Source organism: Epinephelus lanceolatus, chromosome 18 (genome assembly GCF_041903045.1).
Source record: "Epinephelus lanceolatus isolate andai-2023 chromosome 18, ASM4190304v1, whole genome shotgun sequence".
Taxonomy (NCBI): Eukaryota; Metazoa; Chordata; class Actinopteri; order Perciformes; family Serranidae; genus Epinephelus; species Epinephelus lanceolatus.
Window position 1 is genome coordinate 12,120,402 of NC_135751.1, and position 20,228 is coordinate 12,140,629.

Consider the following 20,228-nt stretch of genomic DNA (forward strand, 5'->3'; position numbering starts at 1 on the left):
TAAATATATTTAAATTTACCCAAATTTTATCACGTTGTTTGAAATATGATTTTAGGGAGGGTACATCAAGAAAAATCTCCCAGCAAATTCTAACATCTATAAGCGAGTTCACTGCTATGAAAATTTGGTCAGTAATGCTCTCATGGCTGAGTAAATATCCCCACGTAGCGGTTTTAAAGTCTTGTAGGAAATCCAAGAACAAAAAAATAGTTCAGGTTGTCAATGGTGCACTTAGAAATTTTTCATAGGGGTGGTCAGATAGAGCCACTGAAAGTCTTGGGGTGGCACACTGACACAAAAAGCTATAACTCATTTCCAGGAATCCAATCAGGATGTTCTAGTAGGCTGTACAGGCTAGTTGAAAACTATGCCAGAGAGTTAAGGAATTACATACTGATATACTTTGGTTAATGTTATTAATTATCTGATGTCACTAAAACCGGTAGGCCTACAGTTAACATTCTGAGTTCCACAACAATCCTGTTTTAATGTGTTATGTATCTGTATAAACTCATTGTTCTTCAGATAGGCTGGTTGTCCTTTTTTAAGACAAACATATAACTTAAATTTGAATCAGCACATTGAACATAATATACAAATATTTACTGGGAACAAGCCTTCTCAGGTTTAGGGGAAAGGCATGGGTACTTATAGAACCCATGTTCATGCAGATATCTTGAGGTGAGTTCAAGGGAACCCTTTGAAAATGGCCATGCCAGTTGCTCCCTCACCAAAATTTAGCCAAACTTGGGCACATTATTTAGCCCTCTTCCCAATAAGCTATGCTGACATGATCGGTACCAATCGATGCCTTAGGTTGTCTAGTTTCACAAGATAGCACTACCTAGCTTTAAAAATGATGACACCACAGTAATGTTGGCCTCCAATTATTTTTTCCAGGGGGGCACCACCGCTTACAGCAGCAGATAAACATCTGTTCTTGCAATGAGATGGACTATATGATACTAGTACATACGATAATAATAATAATAATAATGATGTAGCCTCAGTGTCTCCATACTTTTGGCCTAGTATATCCTCCTAATGTCCCAGTAGCTGCATAGTAACACATGATGAGTCATCAGTTGTACCTCCTCTCAACAGAAATTGAGTCAGTTGCTGTATCATACAGTAGCTTATAGATCAGAAAATGAATAAGGCTGAATACGCAAGTTGTTCTTTAATCATCGTCTTGTTCTTGATGGAATAAAAAGCATGGACAAACTGTTAGTAGCACAGATGAACATCAGGAACACATGCAGCATCAGAGCAGTATTAAAATTCAGAATATACGTATACAAATCTCCATATATTTATGTTCAACCCATTCAAAAAAAGAGACAAAACACACTTTTCCTTTGTCTTTCTTTATTTGCATTAGCATATAGTCCACTGTACAGTGAGGACAGCAGCCTCTCGGCACCGACTGGACTGCAGGTCTACCATGATTCTGACCACCAACGCTTTTAAACTGCTTTATACCCAGAGAAGCAAAGTTCCATTAAGATACCAAACACAATGCTTTCAGTTACGTACATGGAAGAGGTGGGACAATTCACAAAGAGCATGATTCCAGTATGTTGAAGAATCTCCAAATCAAATACTCCACGATTTTTGGTTCTATAAATACAAGTTCCACGTTATTATTCTTATTATTATTTTTTGTCTTAAATCACTGTACTAACCACTGAGATGTGTCCTCATTAAGATGAGTCAAGACCATATGATTGATTGATTCAGCTGCTATACTTACATGACTGTGAGTCCGTGTGTTTGTGAACAAGAGAGAAACAGAAGTGTTGATATATTATACAGACATGACTGAAATGAACACCACTGTAATTGCAAATGGTGTTTTTTCTTTTTTCTTTTAGGCTTTACAATTCTCTTTTAACACTGCAATAAGGGGACCAAGCAAATTTACACGAGGATTTGTTTTGTTTACTTTCTTGTCTTTTTTTTTTTTTTAATGTATTTGTTGTTGCAGACTGGTGTATATCTATTGATGTATTTCTATCTTGTCGTGCTATCAGTCCATATACATAGGTGAGCTGGGAGACGCCGGCATCTGATCCATGAGCCTGCAGACGTAACCAGCTACATCGACCGAGCGCTCCTCGTACATCTGGATAAATGGATCTTTCTGGAGTGGAAAAAGAAACAAAGTCGAGTTATGCAGTGATATAAACTCCTACAAGTGGAGATAAAAAAAAAAAGAGTGTATGACTGGATTTAAGTCAGTTTAATACATTACTTTATGAGTGTATACAGACAGGCCAGCAGCCTTCATGACAAACTCACCAGTAGCTCTTTGTACTTTGGCCTTTTCGACTCATCCTTTGTAAGGCTAGAGAAAGGATAAAAAAAAAAAGGATGCAGTTCAGCCATTTGTCCACCAGGGGGCTACTAGAGCAAGCAGCCACTGGAGTTTGTACTCTGTGGCCCCTTTCACACATGCACTGCAAACCTGAAATTATCTAGACATTTCCCTGAGGAACTGCATGTGTACAAACAAAAATGACTGAATCAGTTGGCTCGGACATTTAACGGACTTTATCTTGCCAACTCCCTAGTATAAAGTCTGTGTAATGTCCGATTGAGCCCATGTGTGAATAGGCTGCCCCAGGAATGAGTCCTCAAGCCTGCAAATGAGTTAGCATGTTACCATTCACGGTTCCCTCATCTTGAAGTCGATGGGTTTTTGGTTAGATGCCTGACATAAGGTCAGTGGTTAACACAAGCTGAGGAGATTTTCACGTTTTGCTCTACAACATAAAATACATCAGTAAATACCCCACTTATGAACTTTGGAACTTCTGTATGTCTTACAAAAGGCGGTTGCTAACAAGTGGCTAAATGAGCCTACAGAACGTCATTATGCTGAGCCACACTGAACACAGTCTTACAGTCTTGTTATGTTGTTGACGTTAGGTCATGTGACTGTAGTGTAGTTTGTTTATAGCCTAACGTTAGTTAGCTTTTTACTTGTGGTGATGTATTTAGGCTTCAATAATCCTGAAAATGAAAACGGTGAAGATTATTTTATCATAAACGTTTGTCTGCAACAGAGCTTATTTTCAGCAATAATCCAAAATCCAATGGAAGAATCCCAAAGACTTTTTGACGAGGGAACCAGGGCGACGCTAACTTCTGTGTCGGCCTACAGAAACTTCATCCATGGGGCACTCTACAGAGCAGGCAATTGTCCACAGAATTCACTATGATAGAGTAACTGAGTTGATGGTGTTTCTCTCATGCAGCTTGTGCAAACTTGAGGAAAATAAGGGTAAGAAGGGTAATTTATACAAAGACAGCAAGAAAAATGTCTCAATGGAGATATGATATTCTAAAACTTCTGTTGGTAAGAGCAAAAAGCGAAATCATCAGACGCATTGACACTAACGCCCAGAGACACTGTTGTTATGACAAAATTACAAACCAGCTATGACACTGTAGTGTAATTCTATCTATTACAGCCAGGTGTTGCTGCAAAATGCATTCCTAGCAGTGTTTCCTTACCACACGTTGACAAAGGAGATGAATTTGGGAGAGAAGCGCCTCTCCTCCGAGTTGCTGAGCTGTGGCGGGTCTCCCCTCACCACCTGGGTCAACTGGTCGAACACACTGTTCCACTTTGGGTAAGGGAACCTCCCTGTGGCCAGCTCATACTGAAACACATGATGTACATATAACATGATCAGGACAAACTCATTTTTTAAAAGTACAAATCAGGTGTGAAATAACATTAGAAAACCCAACAGATACAAACATATAGGCATACTGGGTGTTCTGCAGTGTTTTATAGTGGAGAAACTAAAGACCACCTTCAGTAACATCATAAAAAATGTATATAAAAGCAGTAACCTTCTGGGGAAAAAGAGCAGAGGTGCTATTTCTCACAGTTAATGCCATAAATTATTCATTCATTACTGAACGTATGCCAACTGAGTGTCCCATTTTTATGGGAGAGAACATGCTATGTGATGTCCAACTCTAGTACAAGTCATGTACTATAAAACACAACTGATTCAATTTTAAATACTTCACTATCAGGTCTGTATTTTAGATGCTTTTTTAACTTTAAATGCACATATTTGTATAATTTCTCCACACTCCTTAATAACCAATCTTTCCTATGAATATCTGATGGTGTGAGGCACTTAAGGGTTATCAAATTGTATTTTTAACCAGCAGTGTCACGTTAAGACTCACCAGTGTGATTCCCAAACTCCAAACATCTGAGCGGACGTCGTAGCCTTGCCTGGACGCACTGGGGTCTATTCGCTCTGGCTGAAAATCAAACAGATTAAAATTTGAGTTTAGAAACAAAAGTTGACAGCTAAATATAATTCATACTGCATGTCAAAGAAATACACAAGCATTTAATGTATCCTGAAGACTCGTGTGCTTCTTGGTGACAAGGACACAGTATGTGCAACAAAGAGAAGAATTTTAGCCATTATAAACATCACAATGTTGTTGTGGCAAAACTATGTTCTGAATCAATGACATTGCTTGGCTCAAGACCACATGTAGCTACACTGTTACTGAATTGGTGCTTCAGAAAGAGCTTCAGTTTGGCAGCTACATTTTGTGCTGTAATGATGCGCACATTGGTGGGATAAGAAGAGAGAAAAATAACAGAAATATGGTGCTGTACACTAGAAAGACAATCATCAGCATGGGAACATTTTCATCTGATACCAACTAAGCAAAGGTTATAGCTGAATAAATACTAATCTCTAATCACATTGCATTACGATGTAACTTATTTAAAATGTCACATGAATATGAACTGTTGAGTTAAAACATGAGCCCACAGTGGACACATACACCACACAAGTAAGGTGAATTAATAAAAACTGTAAATAGTTTATATGAAGGCTTGTTGGACATTCACATACGTTGCACAGTAACATTACTGCAGGACCAGATTATTATGAGGGTAATAAATAAGGCTTCATTTTTATTGCTCATATATGAGTAGTGCCTCAATTATTAATTAAACAATGTTACTTGGTCTAAAGAAAGTCAGAAAATTATGAAAAATGCTGATCAGTGTTTCTCAAAGCCCAAGAACACATCTTCAAATGTCATGTTTTGTCCGCAACCCAAAGATATTCAGTTTACTGTCATAGAGGAGGAAAGAAACCAGAAAAATAATCACACTCAAAAAGCTGCAATCACACAATTTTGACTTTTTTTCCTTAAAAAGTTACTAAATCAGATCAATCCATTATCAGATTAGTTGGTGATTAATTCAGTAGTGGCAAACTAATTGATTAATGGTGGCAGCTCTGTCTATGAGATTGCATCCTTAAAATCAGAGAGTTGTTTTGGTGCAGTGTTAAAGCGCTGCTGTACGTTTTGCAGACCACCAGGTGTCACTGTGTGCTTTCAATTTAAAGCCTCAAACCTTTCTAAGCATCTACAGCTAGTGATCTCCATAAGGCTTCATCTGCTCATCACTAGATAACTCATACACTGGGACAGAATAAAGCTGCATGTCAACAACTTATAATGCATTTTAACTTTTAGTTTTATGATATGAAAAGTGTTTAGTAAAAGAGCTCATTTGAGCACCTAAATTGTTTCTCGAATGTTGCTCTGAGTTCCAAACACAGGTGTTCATGCCCAAACTGGGTCAAAACAAATCCACTGCTCGACAAACTCGCCCCTGAGAATACCAAGACAGCTCATCACCTCTGGGCATGTTTTCACCTGCACAACAAGATGCCATCAGCTCTCCGGCTCACACGTAAGTAGCATGTTCCTGCAGCATGGCTCTGCATGCCTCACGAGATCACGTCTGCCAATTCTGTCATTTACAACCTCGCCTCCGGTTCATCGCAAAACTGCAGAGCAGGCGTGGTAATGAAGTGCGTGAGGGGCTGCAGAAAAATCTCCTGCTGCTGTGCAGAGAGGAGGAAGCACCTCGTTGGCCCATTTACAGGCCTGATTTAGATGCTGATGTCACCCAGCAGAGTGGGACAGTCTGTGCTGCAGCACTGATGGGTTTTATGGAACAGCAGCTGAATACTGCAGAGAGCCCGCTCACATCTGCCAAGACTGGAAGTGTTTAGTCTGCACAATCACAGCAAATAAATTGTTTAAAAACATATAAACAGCACTAGCGGGGAAACGATTAGACAGCAGGTTCAATAATCAATTAATTATTTTAAGTAATAAATAAAAAACATTAGTGAGATTCAGATTCTCCAATGTGTGGATGTCAAGAAATACTTTATCCTCAAAATGACCATATGTGTATCAATTACTCACTTTCTGTAACACTGAATTCAAGAAGAAAACTTCATGCTTCCATTGTTGATGAAAAACCCAAAAACTAGTAAAGGCAGGCCACATTCAACAACTGTAAACTATATTAAAACATCTGTTTACAAACTCTCACATTATTTGTGCAGTTTAAGTCTCATATATCCAGTTATATGCTGTGTACTCCCCAAACACATGCACAGTAATACTGAAAACTAAACTGAAAGTGAAGCTTATCTATGCTCTCTTCAAAGCCAAACCCTCATTGATAAAAACACCAAATTTACGTCACTGAACACATGAACTGCTATGTTACAGCTGACTGGATCAGTTAGTTAGTTTGTGTTAATGTCTGACTTTGGTGGAATCCGAACTATTCCTCAAAGTCAAAGTAACACAATAACAAACAAACAAATTAAGTGATGCAGGCAGCAGTAGACCAGCAGCTCCTGTGTTCACCGAGGTAAAATCACTGTTTTTATTAATGGAGTTTGGCTTTAAAGCGTGCACAGGTGAGTTTAACTTTTAGTTCAGTTCATTGTTGGAATGGGCCGTCCGTTTGATTTGGATTATACTGCACGAGTTGTGTGAGAGTTTGTAAACAGATGCTTTGATATTATTTGCTGTTGTTTTGCTGGACCCCTAGAACTTCAATGCATTAAGAATTTTCTCCGTATTTTGATTCTTCGTTACCCGTGAAAGCATGCGAGAAAAATAAAGTTTTCTTCACTAATCCAGCGTAACATAGGGAATGTATCTAAAAAAACAAATGGTCATTTGGGGGGTGAAGAATTCCTTTAACAGCAATTTTTAAAAAAGAGATACAGTTCATAATCATAAGAGATGAAGATGCAACAAAAAAGAATAGTTAAAGATGTAAATCCCCCTCCTTTGTTCTCATTTCTGACACATTATAGACTAGATGATTCATCTTTTCATGTGATGAAAGTAATTGTTAGTTGTCGCCCTAAACAGCATTACAGTCAAACACCATCATAACCATGACCACAGTGAGCTGTGAATAAGAGCTACTGGTTCAATAAAAAGCTAAAAAACACCTCATGCGTCCAACATTTGAATGTTGCCTGAGGTAAAAAGAGCGTGTTGTCTATATGCTATCGTAGCCACTTATCCAAACAATAAGTCAGGCTCCCCAGCTGTATTGAGGTCAGTTTTTCTACGTCATTAAACCTGCTGTAACCAGCAAAACAGTGATCAAACACCTGGAGAGTCTGCCAGCTGGAAACAAGAAACTGGAGCTGAGATTCCTGCTGTGTGAGCTCACAGCCGTGGGAAGCTCCTGCGACTTCCTTCGAACCACGTCATGAATGAAGCTCCCTGCCGCGGCCTTTCAGAGGGCAGAGTGTATGAGCGTGAGGTGGTGGTGTGCCGCTGGGTCGTGATGGTGCCTAACCAAATTTAGAATGGAAACTGCTGTGGAGAGACCAGAGGGGGGGTTGAGAGGAGGAAGGGGGACGTAACCCCACAAGAGAAAATAACCTCGAGTGATGACGACATGCTGAGATCACCTCTTTGAACTGCCAAATATTTTGTGCTCTTCAATTATGTTGGCATGCACACGTATATATTTACACACAACACGCACGGTGGCTGCTCAACAAAATCATTGGCCTCATTAACAGGCAGCTGAGATAGTGACAACCAATTGATCATTTAAGGATTTTAATATCTTGTTGTTATCCAGAAAAAAAACAAGAACTTTGAAAACATCATCTTGGGCTTCAGAAATTTGTGACGGCCATTTAATTGAGTAATCTACTGATAATTGTTTTTTTACTAAAGGGGAACTCCATCAATGTTACACATCAAGATGTGTCATCAATACACATCAACTTTGCCCGTCATGGAAATCACAACTTAGCCTATGAATATCTTCTGTAGCTCTGGTCTGAAAAAAAAAAAAAAAAAATCCTGATGATGTCAAGAGTGATGTCATCAGAGTTATCCAGGTTTGGGCTTGTACATTTCCTTCTTTTTTTTAAGCAGACGGCCTGTGCTACAAACTGGAGAGTTGGAGTTTTAAAGAAATGGGCATTTACCCAACAAGGAGGGTCTAATGGATGGGCCACGTCTTCTGATGGTGTCCATTTTACTTCGTGGGAGTTGCTGGTCTACCACTGCCTCGATCAGTCAGTGTGTAAGGTCAAGCAGAGAAAATCTTCCAAATATAGTGTACACTTTTTGCTGCAGCCCTGCCCATAGCAGTACATTGCTCAGCTTCCATGCTGGTGTATTTGATTTATCAAAGAAACAAAGTACATAAAGTAAGTAAAACTGAAACGTCAGATCAGTTGGACCACCATGTTAAACTATATGTATCTTTAAATGTTATGTCTAAAAATGGAAATGGAAATTAATAAGTTTGCTGATTTCACACATAGCCACAATGCAAAACGACTGCCAGTTTCCTCATTTGACCCATTTACAATGTTAACGTTATGTTTGAATGGTCTATATGGAAGTCCTCCTTCAATCAGTAATAAAGATGATCATTAGTTGCAGCCACTGTGTGCTTGGCAACATTCTCAAATTGTTTTCTCTTCCAATACACCACAGGTCAGTTAATGAAATAAAGATGAAATGGGTAATAAGATTATTCCTGCTCCAAAGTACAACAGTCCAGTATCTGTTGGTCAAGTATTGATATGTGTGGCTTTCAAAACTCACTGACTAGCTAACATGTCAAAAAACTCCCAACTATTGGCATATCAGTAGCGTTTTACATTCTTAAAGCAAACAACAAAAGGAGTTTATCACCAGTGACCACTGACCTCGGAGGACATTTTAGCTGAAGGGCCAAAAACTCTTTTCTAACAGGTCTTAGTCAGGGCTATACTGATTCATCAGGAATTATCTTGTATACACACACACACACACACACACACAAATATGACTGCTGTCTTATGTCAGCAGACGAGTCAGACGCCTGCCCTGATTCATCTTTATCTTTTTTGCTAAATTATGGGAAACAAAAGGTAAAATTGTTTGACTCTTTGAGGCAGGCACTAATGGAGAGGATACAGCTGAGGAAGGAACTTTGGCTGATCACAGATCTTAACATTGAGCACAGTCTCATGGTGGACACCCAGGATAACTGTGACCAATTCAGTATCAGACCAAATGTCTCCCCTTCTGTTCCTGGGATATGACGTTGAAAAAATGGCCAGTAAAGTGTTTTTGCACATTATGATGTCATAGTAAAGCCGACCTTAGACTTTTTGGATATTTACATATTAATAACATATAAATGTCATCACTTCACAGTTTTATTCTATAAGACATTTATATGAAATGTTGTCATAATTAGCAAAGGTATTCTTGAGTTATGGACAAAAACATGCTCAGTGACCTTCATGTTTAACAACCAAATTCTAACCAGTTCTTCGTTGAGTCCAAGTGGACGTTTGTGCCAAATTAAAGAAATTCCTGATATTGTGCTCATGAGAATGAGATGAACAAAATCACAGTAACCTTGACCTTTGACCTGTATTACTTAAATCAAATCAGTTCATTGCTGAGTCCAACTGGATGTTTGTGCCTAATTTTAAGAAATTCCTCATGAAAGAATAGTGCTTCTGGCCACGGCTATCGCTGGCGCGGAGGCATAAAAACCTGCTGCGACCATTTGTTCTATCACAAACTCACTGTTACTTACTGCCATGTATGGTCTGCAGCCTGCATCTCTGGTTTTGGCGATAGAGTCCACCAGCTGACCGCTGATGCCAAAGTCACACAGCTTTATGTTGCCATTCCTGTCCAGGAGGATGTTTGACGGCTTAATGTCTGTGGGAGGATGAAGAGAACCGGGTGGTTAAAGGTTACCTAAAGGTGTACAAAACTAGGATAATAAGAAAAGGTATCGTCTTACCTCTGTGTATTATTTTCAAGTTTTCTTTTAAGTGGTTTAGTGCCTTCACAGTCTGCAAAACATAGAGAGGGTTTAGCAGCAGGAGTGGAAAATAAGGCGTCTTTATTTGTGAAAAGTGGGCCAGAAAAACTTACTGCTAATGTTATTTTCCCTAATATTTCTTCTGGAATCACTTCATCTAATGAGCAATATACAAATTTGTAAAATTTGTCTAACGAGGTAGCCATAAGTTCCATACAAATCCAACAGTCGCCCTGAAACACAAGAAATTCAGTCATGTGTTGGAGAAATTAAAATATATCACTTTATAAATGAGAACAACGTGCTGAAATGTGAGTTACTGTCACCTCTCTGAACAGAGCGCCATAAAACTGCACGATGTACGGACAGTCACTACTTCTCATGACCACGTCCAGGTCCATCAGCAGCTGCTTCTGTTCCTTCTCATCAACTGTCGATCGAATTCTCTGTGAAACAAACATGATGCTCAGAACAACTTCACACCTGTAACCAACAAATCTGCACCTGGATATCTACATGTCCGAGGTGAATCACCTTGACCGCCATGATCTGGTTACTCGGCTTGTGCACCATCTTATTGACAGAGCCGTAAGCCCCTCGGCCGATCTCGCCCAGATCTTTGAGATCCTCAGCTGTGAAGTCCCAGTGCTGCTCCGGGGAGATCTTCAACTTTCCTGATGACTCAATACTGTGTGTTCTCAGCCTCTCTCTGCCAAAGACAATGAGTGAGTGTACAGAGACACAGAGACAATCAAAATGTCTAAACGTAATAGCCCTGGCCTTCTTTTGTAGGACTGACATGATGACAGACAAAGGTTCACTTACATGTGCGGGTTCTGAAAAGGCGGCCCGGCCGTGTTCAGTGTGAATCTAGTCGTGGATGTGATTGGAGGGTTGGCAAAGTTCAGCTTCAGGGCTTTGCGTTTACCTGAGCAGGAAAAAGACACAGTGAGGGCGTCAAATCTTAAATGAAGCAACACCTGTTGAGGACTGAGCAAGACCAAAAGCAAACTCACCCCACACTGAAGGTCAGAATGATGAACACAAACCATAAAATGAGATAACAGAGGGAATGAGGAGACAAGGACATTTATCCAAATTTACCCCAATCCATGGATATCATGCTTTCCATAGAACGAGGGGATAAGAACTGGCAACTTCTGCATCACCATATGTGGATGTTTTAAAAATACATTCCAAATCTGCAGTCATACTTCCAAAAATATACTCACCTATGAGCCTGGAATAAAGGATATTCTTTATTTTTTTCTTTTCGTCAACAAATCCATGAGAAGACCAACATTTTTTGGGACACAATCCCACACACACCGTCATGCTGCCACAGATACTTAGTAGAGCACCAAATGTGGATTAATCCGCCCCTGAAAGTAGTCCCCCAACAAATGCACTATTTCCTCCTGTTTGTTTTTCTAAAATTACAATGACAAGCTAATTTAGGATCTTACTGAGCCTTCTTATTTTTTTTTAAGCCAAAACTATAAATTTGCTGGGTATTTTAGGATTTATGTATTCAGTAGGAACCAATGGGCCTTGGACTTAGTGCCCCAGACAGACTAAGGGGGTGATCACACCTACAAGGAGGGCTAGAAACGAGACGCCAGTAAAACAATTGATTCCCTATGATATGGCGCATCTGACTGGTTTTCAAGCATTTTTTATGACGAGCATCTGTCTGGCATCTTTTTAGAGGCGCATTCTTTTTCTGGCGTCTTTTTAGACACGTTTGTAGACGCTGAAAGTTGAAATAATCTCAACTTTTGGCCGTCAGGCGCCAGTAGCACCATAGCTCTGTCTTGGGTCCATTTTCAATGTTCTGATCACCTGGTTGCGCACACCCCCCCCGCTCTACAGGCGCTCCTCATAAGGAACGCTCATTGAAAGGATGTTTCAGGCATTTCAAACGTCTTTGAAGCGTCCGCGTTTCTAGCGCCACCTGTAGGTGTGATTGGCCCCTTACACATCATTACTTGCAGCCTTTTCATGGGATTTCTTGACAAAAAGAAAAATACAGAATAAGACCTTGAACATTTATTGCTCTTGTTTATTACTCATCCTGTCGAGAATGAATGGGTGCTGTTCGGCCTGCAGAAGAGGCTTTATTTGCAAAACAATATTTAATAAAATCATTTAAAGTCGGTTAGCTAGGTATGTCATGTAAAAATTGTGTTTGCTTTATAAAATAGAGATGTAAATCACAAGTTTCATCAAGACATACAGTAATATCGATTGTTTGAACAATACAATATTCGCTGATATCACAAAGGCTGCCACAATACAATTTTGATTTGATTCTCTTCAAGGGCTTCATCAATACGAGATGATATCAGTTAATATCTTCATTGTCTTTTTCATGGCTGCTTGCTGTTGTCTGCCTGGCCTTAGGCTGCAAGCACTGTTTAAATGTTCAGAGAGGAGATGGGCTTGGACGGAAATGGTGACAGACATACCATGGGAATTTCAAAAAAAGGTGTATCTTAAATATGTTTTTATTTGCATCAATGATACTGAATTATTGATCCAGATCGTTATACTGTCACACTCCTACTATACACTAAACTCAGTTTTGCACTTAAATTGTGCTGAATTTCAAGAGTGGGCGATCCTCTATCTAACTATATTTCTTTTTATAGATGTATTGGTATATTGCAATACTGATATATATTAGAATTTAATAAACTCTCTGGAAAACCAATTGAGAAGCTCTCTAGGGCTCTCGGAGTCTGAATACCTCTACTTTATCCTGCCCTCCAATCTGCAAAATGATGACTATGACGGCTGAAAATCATCTCCGGTATATAAATTGTAAAATCACCCAACTCATCTTATGTTGGCGTCACCTGTTCAGCAGCTGCCGTACATGTTCACCTATTCATGAGTGTTCTGTTTGAAGCCGTTCAGCAGAACTGAGTGTACTTACCACTGTCTTACAGTCAAATACCTAAATCCTAATACTTGATGCAGAAACACAAACGTAGCATGCTGCTAAAAAAACCCCAACACCTACATTCACAGTGCAGACACACACACCAACCCACACACAAACACAAAATAAAGGGAAAAAGAAAACACTGATATACGACATGCTTCTCAAGGCCAACTGCTTTGATTTCACCTTGGATCTTAGGAAAGCACTCAACGCTTGCTCCACCCAAAATACCACAAGAATGTGTGCTCTTGGATTCCAATCGGCTTGAACGGGAAAACATCGCTTGAAATGACAACTTTGGAGTGTGTGTACCTTGTCTCGACAAGCAAGCGCTATGCCGAGGTGCACCCATGCCAATAAAAAAGAAAAAGAAAAAAAAAAGAAGACAAACTGCTAATGTGACAACACAGGCACTACTTTGGCTTGTTAGTTGCACACTGAAAACCAATAAGGTAGAGCTTCCATTACAGCATTTAATCGGGAGTTTAATTAATGTAAACACAGTTTAGTTGGGAGAACTGTTCTATCAAACTGAGGGAGGACAGCAACAATCAGTTCAGAGAATCTTGTGCTAAAATATAAATGGAAGCTCTGAATTTTAGGCTTGTGCCGATGAGAACAAACTTACCTGAGACTGTTTTTGACAAGAAGTAGGAACTAAGCTGCACTTTGTGGGCAGCACATTTACTCTGCAGTATGTATTTGATATGAAAATGAAACTGGTTTATTAACTGTCTTTGTAAATGTGATAAGAAATACATAAATGCAGGTGTCTGACAAGCTGCGGCTTTATCATATGCTGTTATCTGAGCAAGTCATGTTAAGCACTGAGCTGTCAGCTACCGGCACAAGCCTACTTGCAACCACCAGAAGTCTTGACTTGGATTAGTTGAAAACAGCAGGACAGACTCCCCCATACCAGACTGTCAGGCGGAAACAAAGGGATGAGAACTGTTGGTGCTGAAGCAAAAGAGGTTTGGCTTACTTGGGGGAGCTCCAGACAGGTTTATCTGAAACCCTAGAGGTGAGAAGACAGCTTTTATTTTCTTCATATTTCACCTTCACTTTGCCAGCTTGTTATGCCGTCTCCAAGAGACTGCTGTTGTTAGTTAGACCTAAAGTTACCTCCCTCTTCTAAAATCACCTCTTCCTGCTAAAAAAAAAAAAGGTTTCCATTTTCACCCAACAAACAGGGTTTAGTTTCTTGGTTGACAAATAATCACAGAAATTGGCCTTGCTTTACTAACATGTCAAACACACATCATCTATCGCAGGTTAAATGCATCATCTGGAGGGTAATGCATTAGCATGCACACGCATTTATGAAACAACTTGAGTATGGTGAAGTATGTCGTGTGTCAGTTAGTGTCACAGAAGATGAAGGAGGCAAAATTAACTGCAGATGAAACAAAAGAAGGGATCTACCATCATGGAAAACATTTTACAGTGTAATAAATATTTTCTCGGGACAGCTCACCATCATTCAGCATCATGTCAGGAGTTAGGAATCATTTGTTAGCAGCAGTAAGGTAAAAGGTGAAATATGGTCAGGGAAATGTGAATGAAAGCACAGGATTACACAAACAGGGCTAACTGGAAGATACCTGATCATCAATTATATTTATAAAATCAAATAAATCACATCATTTAAAGTCTGTTATTCTTAGGATTAATTAAAGTGGTAGCATCTTCTTCTTTATAAAGAAGGGTACTGGGGTTGTAAAATCAAAAATGCATCTCAGTTAGAAGTCTAATTGTAGCGATTAATTTACAGTTAAATAAACACATCTTCACTCAGGACTTTTGAAACTAGCTATAAGGTCAAACCTGATCAAGTATGACTATCAGACTGAGTACACAGCAGAGATGAGAACTTCACCAAGTCTAATAAAGCACTACATGTGATCTGTAGTTATGTTCACTCTCTCATATTGCATTAGGAATGAAAACTCAAATTGGATTTCTATTCAAACTGTGTATCCTACTCCAGGAATTCAATGAAGTGTATAGCTACCTGTTTCACTCTGACATCTCCAGCAGGTGTTGGACTCTGAAAGTTAAAACGAGACAGTGTTTGTACAAAAAAATAGCACTGTAATGAGCATTTGGTTCGGTTGTGTTTGGAATGAAGAGACTGGTTCGAGTTATTTCTGTTGGCAAGCCCTCAAACGGACAGAGCAGCTTCAGGTTTCACAAGGTTCACTCCATACAAGAAGGTTTATACATGGACTCAGTAGTGCAAGATGAGGTTATAAAGAATAGATGAAACCCCATCAGCTTTACAATCAATTAAATTTGGTTGTGCATATTGCCAGTTGCACACACCCAATGTAAGATGACTTGATACAATTTCTTAAATGTGAGGGTGTTTTGATCAATTCGGCATATTTAACATTTACATTGCTCTCATTCAAAAGAACAGCAATTCACTGTGTTTGTGTGGAAGACGCATGAAGCCTAATTTAGGAATAGCAGACGTCATGAATGTCAAGGGAGCTGCAATTTACATATACGATGACACACAGACTACATCTGTGCCGGACTGTGTATCTTTGATGACTGTATGGTTTTAGAAAAAAATATTTTACAATTGGCCTCTATAATACATGTAGCCATGGTTGTAATCCCATAATTACCCTTTTTTTAAACAGAGTTTGGCGAAATTTTCGCCAGACAAGAATGAATAGACTGTAATGTGACTAAAAAATGTCAAAATCCTAACATGGACATTGAAGGCATTTCGTAAAGAATAAGAAAATAATTCATTTTCCAATTTTGTGCAATTAACAATCAGTACAATCCTCTGAGGAAAAAATGCTCGTCCGTTCCCTTGGGAATCATTTCTCAGTCCTGGGAGTAGCCTGTGCCTCCCACGGCTAGCCCTGCTAACATTAACCTTCACTGCAGCAGAATGGGAGCTCCCAGCCACAAGCACATATCCGTACATTACCTCCACTTACCCTGCATGCTGCTCATTGTAGTAATGTGCTGAGACTGGGACTGGTGATGGTGGTGCGGTGCAGATCCTGCGTTATTGCTGCTGTTGTGGCTGCTAGGTGTTGAGTTGTTAGGACTGGGAGTCGCCATTGTTGTGTGTTTGAATTCCATCAGCAGCGCCGGGCTGCAATGCAGATACACGGAGAGCAACTTCACCCTTCCCTCCCAGCCACAATAATGACTGCCTCACTAAAGGCAACTTCGCGCCGCTAAACGACCCGGTGGCGACTGCAGGAGACGCGTTAAATTATTAGGATTTTTAAAAAGTTTCGGGCTATGTTAAAGGCTACAGATGTTGTAACGTTGACAAAAACAAACATCCAGCTAGGCTAAGCTAACTAAGCTGGCTAACAGCACTAGCCAAGAAGCTTTAAGACCCGCAATCAGCTGACCAAGTGACACTGACATGTCAACACCCACAGCGTCCCGAAGCTAACAACAAGCTAACAGCAGTTAGCCAAACTGACACCGGATATGACGTTATCTGTTTACCAAATTAAAAGACAACCATTTCCTTTATTATTATTATTATTATTATCAGCTGTAGTAGTAGTAGTAGTAGTAATTTATCAATGTAAATATTTATTCATTAACACTATTATTAATTATTCATTTACTTTTACTGGAGTAAAAGTACTAATACCATACCACACTGTAAATACTAAAATACTGCAAATCTTGCATTTAAAATTTTACTTTAGTAAAATATTTAGAATCAATATTGCCATCAAAATATTCTTTTTTATACTTGTTGTGCAGAACAGCCAGTTTCAGATTAATAGGCCTATATATAATGTCACTAGATCAGTGATGTATTTATGCTATCATCATTTAATGTTGCAGCTGGTGACAGTGGAGCTAATGACCTTATATACTAGAATAATAATATGATATATTATTTGTTAATTATATTTTGTACTAATGATGCGATTCTACAAAGTAACTTAATTGATCACATAAATGTAGTGTAGCATAAAAGGATTACTCTGGAAAAATACATTTACCTCAAAATTGTATTTAAAATCATATACATGGTACAATACCTATAGGAGATCCTTTCTTTGTACCATGCATGGACAATATAATAAGCAATAAGAAAAAATTTAAGTAGCCCAACACTGGGAAATGTTATTATATTATATTTATTTAGTTCATATCAGCTTATACATGTAAATATGTTTTGTTTATTGTATTTACTGTATTGTGAGACAAATGTCCTCCTCTTGTGGGATAATAAGGTATATGACTCTAGTTTATGTATTTATTATTGTTTAATCAATGTATTGGATTTTATGTAAGGCTTAAAAAAACACAAGTTAAGGACCATACACCAATAGAATTATGTATAAAGAATTGATGTAACACAGCACTGAAGTTACAATGATTAGGTCATTGTTTGTTTCTTATTCAATGATTTAATTCTTATTCTATTGTTATATTTTGTCATTTTTTGTTGTTGTCTTCACCTGATGGTATTGTCATTCTGTCCTTCCATGCAAGTATCTTTGTTATTTTGACCTTGTGTAATAATAGCCTAATTAATTACAAAAAATATCATGTTAGAGTCTATATTGATCGCATAATAACCATTTCATTGAAAGCCACAAACAAAACATACATAAACCAGTCAATAGTGATTTTATTTTGTAAAGAAATATCGGAAGTCGTATCTCTGCCTTGCAGCTACCTTGACGTCACTGCGGTCCTGGATAATGTACGCTCGTTTTGTTGTACGGAGCAGCCAGGGCATACAACACCCAAGATTTAATACAGTTTAGTTAGTTAAAATACAATTGTAAGTGGTCATTGTTTATTCAACATTAGAGGATAGTCCATCAGAGAACATGTATAAAACTATATTTTGATTATATAGGACTGTAACCCTGTGTGTAGTTCTCACAGTTATAGCTACAACCCAAAATTACAAAAATAATATAACATCTGCCTGCAATGATGATGTGTGGGCTACTCGCGTCAAAAAGAGGCGTGTTGTCTGGTGTAAGACTGATATGGGAAATAATTTATGTCATTGTGAACTGTGATTTATGTCTAAACATTTCACCATGCAGATGTTGTAGTTAATATCAAACAAACCCCTCACTGTTTCATCAGAGTAAAATTAAAGGGCCCGTGCGTTGGCTTTCCCACGTCTTTACATCCCGCAGGCCCGGGCGGGGAAGTGAAAGGTTAGAAACGACAATGGGGGAAGTTTATGAAGAGAAGAACACAAACTTATGGCTTTCAGTCATTTGGCGAGTCTGCAACGTTTTCATGTCTTTTTTCTTCGCTCTTGCGGCATATGTGCAGGTGAGTGTGTGATACAACATGTAGACTGGTTTATGCATCTCTTAAATCGTAATCATCAACCAGCAATGTTGTGTCTTCACTGTAGATCAATGATCCAGACGCAGGGTTATGGATGGTAAGATTACAGTTATTTCACATGTTATTTTGTCTTTTCAGAATTTAATTTTTTAACTGTGATTTGTTATTTACACCATGTGTCTGTTCCAGGCTGGTTATGCTGTTCCTGCACTCCTGTGTGCATCGATTGGCCTGAAACCTCATGTGACAGGTAGACAGATCAGTTTGGATCTGTATTGGTAGCTTTTATAGTGTCTATTTATAAGATGCATTGTATTTTATTAAGAATCAAACTTTAACTAAACGACAAAGAGCCCACTAACTTCCTAAGTTTTCCTGTCCTGTCATAGCTCCTATTTTCCTGTTTTCCACACTTTGCAGGCTGTTGAACTCTGCTTGAATACATTTATTTTACTGGTGATAGCGCCATCAAGTGGCTGTATTATAACTGCACAGCTCTGGGAAGAACCTGCAGAACTGATATGTACTTCTATTTCCTTTCCTCTTTGCAGAGACTTTGCCCTGGAGGCGTGTTGCTGACCTCCATGTGATGATTTCCAGCGCTGTTGGTGCCATGTTGGGATGGACACTTTATAAGGAGAGGATCACAGAGATCTTCCATCAGGAGGAGGGCAGGTAGACTGGGTTTAACTGCTGGACTGTTTATTTAAAATAGATGTGGAGTCTGCAGCAGTGTGGTGATCTAACAAGCATGCCAGACTTGTATGTGCATTTTTCTAAGTCCACCCCACATTTTTATAAACAGGCGTCACTGATTTCCATTCTTTCCCTGGATCACTCTAAAGTCAGGGGAATATTTCATCACCTCCAGCTCCAATGACACACATGATCAATACATTTAATTAATTAAAATAAATTATATATATTTTTAAATAGTGCGTGAAATTTTAAGCAGATTTGATTCGGGTAAAAATAATAATGTGTAATGAATATATTTTCCCTCCCCTAGAGAATTTTCTGGTCTCCTGCTGACAGTTGTTTGGCTTCTCCTGTGTCGCCACTCTGGAAGGTAAAATTAAAATGTAACCGGAGTATAAACCGGTTTATTGTACTTCTATACAAAGCTTATGTTTTATTTTTAGTATGTTTTCTTTTCCTTATCTTTACTCTACTCTTCTCTGTCAGGGATCCAGTCGGGATGCTCAGAGTCTCCACAGCTGTTGCCATCACAGTCTTCCCCTTTGTGGCCTGGCTCTACTATCATGTCAATAAGGAGCTGAGATCCAACTGGCCGTCACATTGTAAAACTGCTATTTAGATGTCAGCTCCTGGTCTCTTTTTGGCTGTTTAAATATTCCTTTTGTTGTGCACTTTGACTGAAAATCCTGGACCAAGAATGCTGCTGAAGTAAACCTTTTTCTAGTATTATCAAATACAAACATGACAGCTAAGGAGCATTGACGTGGTGTAATTAAATAACAAGAGCATTAATTTTTCATCTAATGTTTATCAACAGATTGTGTTGCATCAGTATTACAGGCTCTGTCTTTCTCTTTAAAGTTTAATTTAATGTGATTTTTTTTCTTTTTCTCTGTCAAATTAATTACTATATGTAAATTATGTAAAATATAAAAACAAAGTGAAAAAAAGTGTTTTTTTTACATGAGTTGACGTCCTCCAGGGGGCAGCAGAGAGCACATTGACTGATAAGATGATAGAAGAAGATGTAAATACGTCATTTCTTGTATTGAATAACACTGATCTGAGAGCAGC

At 38.8% G+C, this 20,228-nt stretch overlaps 2 protein-coding genes across 5 annotated transcripts; one reads left to right on the plus strand and one right to left on the minus strand.

The window, feature by feature from the left end:
* Positions 1–1,351: 1,351 nt before the first annotated feature.
* Positions 1,352–16,524, minus strand: map2k4a (mitogen-activated protein kinase kinase 4a). Of its 4 annotated transcripts, XM_033644945.2 has the most exons (13): positions 16,094–16,523; positions 15,148–15,183; positions 14,119–14,151; positions 11,012–11,114; positions 10,721–10,895; positions 10,513–10,632; positions 10,300–10,419; positions 10,166–10,217; positions 9,953–10,080; positions 4,213–4,290; positions 3,520–3,668; positions 2,302–2,347; positions 1,352–2,143 (listed from the first exon to the last, which is right to left on the minus strand). In XM_033644945.2, the coding sequence occupies exons 1-13, from the start codon at positions 16,239–16,241 to the stop codon at positions 2,030–2,032; spliced, it is 1,302 nt and encodes a 433-aa protein (XP_033500836.1). In that variant the 5' UTR covers positions 16,242–16,523; the 3' UTR covers positions 1,352–2,029. The 4 variants fall into 4 exon arrangements, with proteins under 4 accessions (XP_033500836.1, XP_033500838.1, XP_033500837.1 ...); XM_033644947.2 differs by lacking the exon at positions 14,119–14,151 and having other exon boundaries at positions 11,012–11,102; positions 16,094–16,524; XM_033644946.2 differs by lacking the exon at positions 14,119–14,151.
* Positions 16,525–18,281: 1,757 nt separating this feature from the next.
* On the plus strand, positions 18,282–20,228 carry tmem220 (transmembrane protein 220). The gene is made up of 6 exons (XM_033643738.2): positions 18,282–18,437; positions 18,523–18,552; positions 18,645–18,705; positions 19,007–19,130; positions 19,465–19,524; positions 19,641–20,228. The coding sequence occupies exons 1-6, from the start codon at positions 18,330–18,332 to the stop codon at positions 19,771–19,773; spliced, it is 516 nt and encodes a 171-aa protein (XP_033499629.1). The 5' UTR covers positions 18,282–18,329; the 3' UTR covers positions 19,774–20,228.

What these genes read in the sequence shown, in the direction of transcription:
- map2k4a (XM_033644945.2), bottom strand. Translation starts at nt 16,241, where the DNA reads ATGGAATTCAAACACACAACAATGGCGACTCCCAGTCCTAACAACTCA. An exon ending in CTTGAAAATAATACACAGAG is followed by an intron (nt 10,081 to 10,165) that starts GTAAGACGATAC and finishes ATCCTCCCACAG; the next exon opens with ACATTAAGCCGTCAAACATC. An exon ending in GCTGCAGACCATACATGGCA is followed by an intron (nt 4,291 to 9,952) that starts GTAAGTAACAGT and finishes TTTGATTTTCAG; the next exon opens with CCAGAGCGAATAGACCCCAG.
- tmem220 (XM_033643738.2), top strand. Translation starts at nt 18,330, where the DNA reads ATGGGGGAAGTTTATGAAGAGAAGAACACAAACTTATGGCTTTCAGTC. An exon ending in CTCTTGCGGCATATGTGCAG is followed by an intron (nt 18,438 to 18,522) that starts GTGAGTGTGTGA and finishes TCTTCACTGTAG; the next exon opens with ATCAATGATCCAGACGCAGG. An exon ending in CAGACGCAGGGTTATGGATG is followed by an intron (nt 18,553 to 18,644) that starts GTAAGATTACAG and finishes TGTCTGTTCCAG; the next exon opens with GCTGGTTATGCTGTTCCTGC.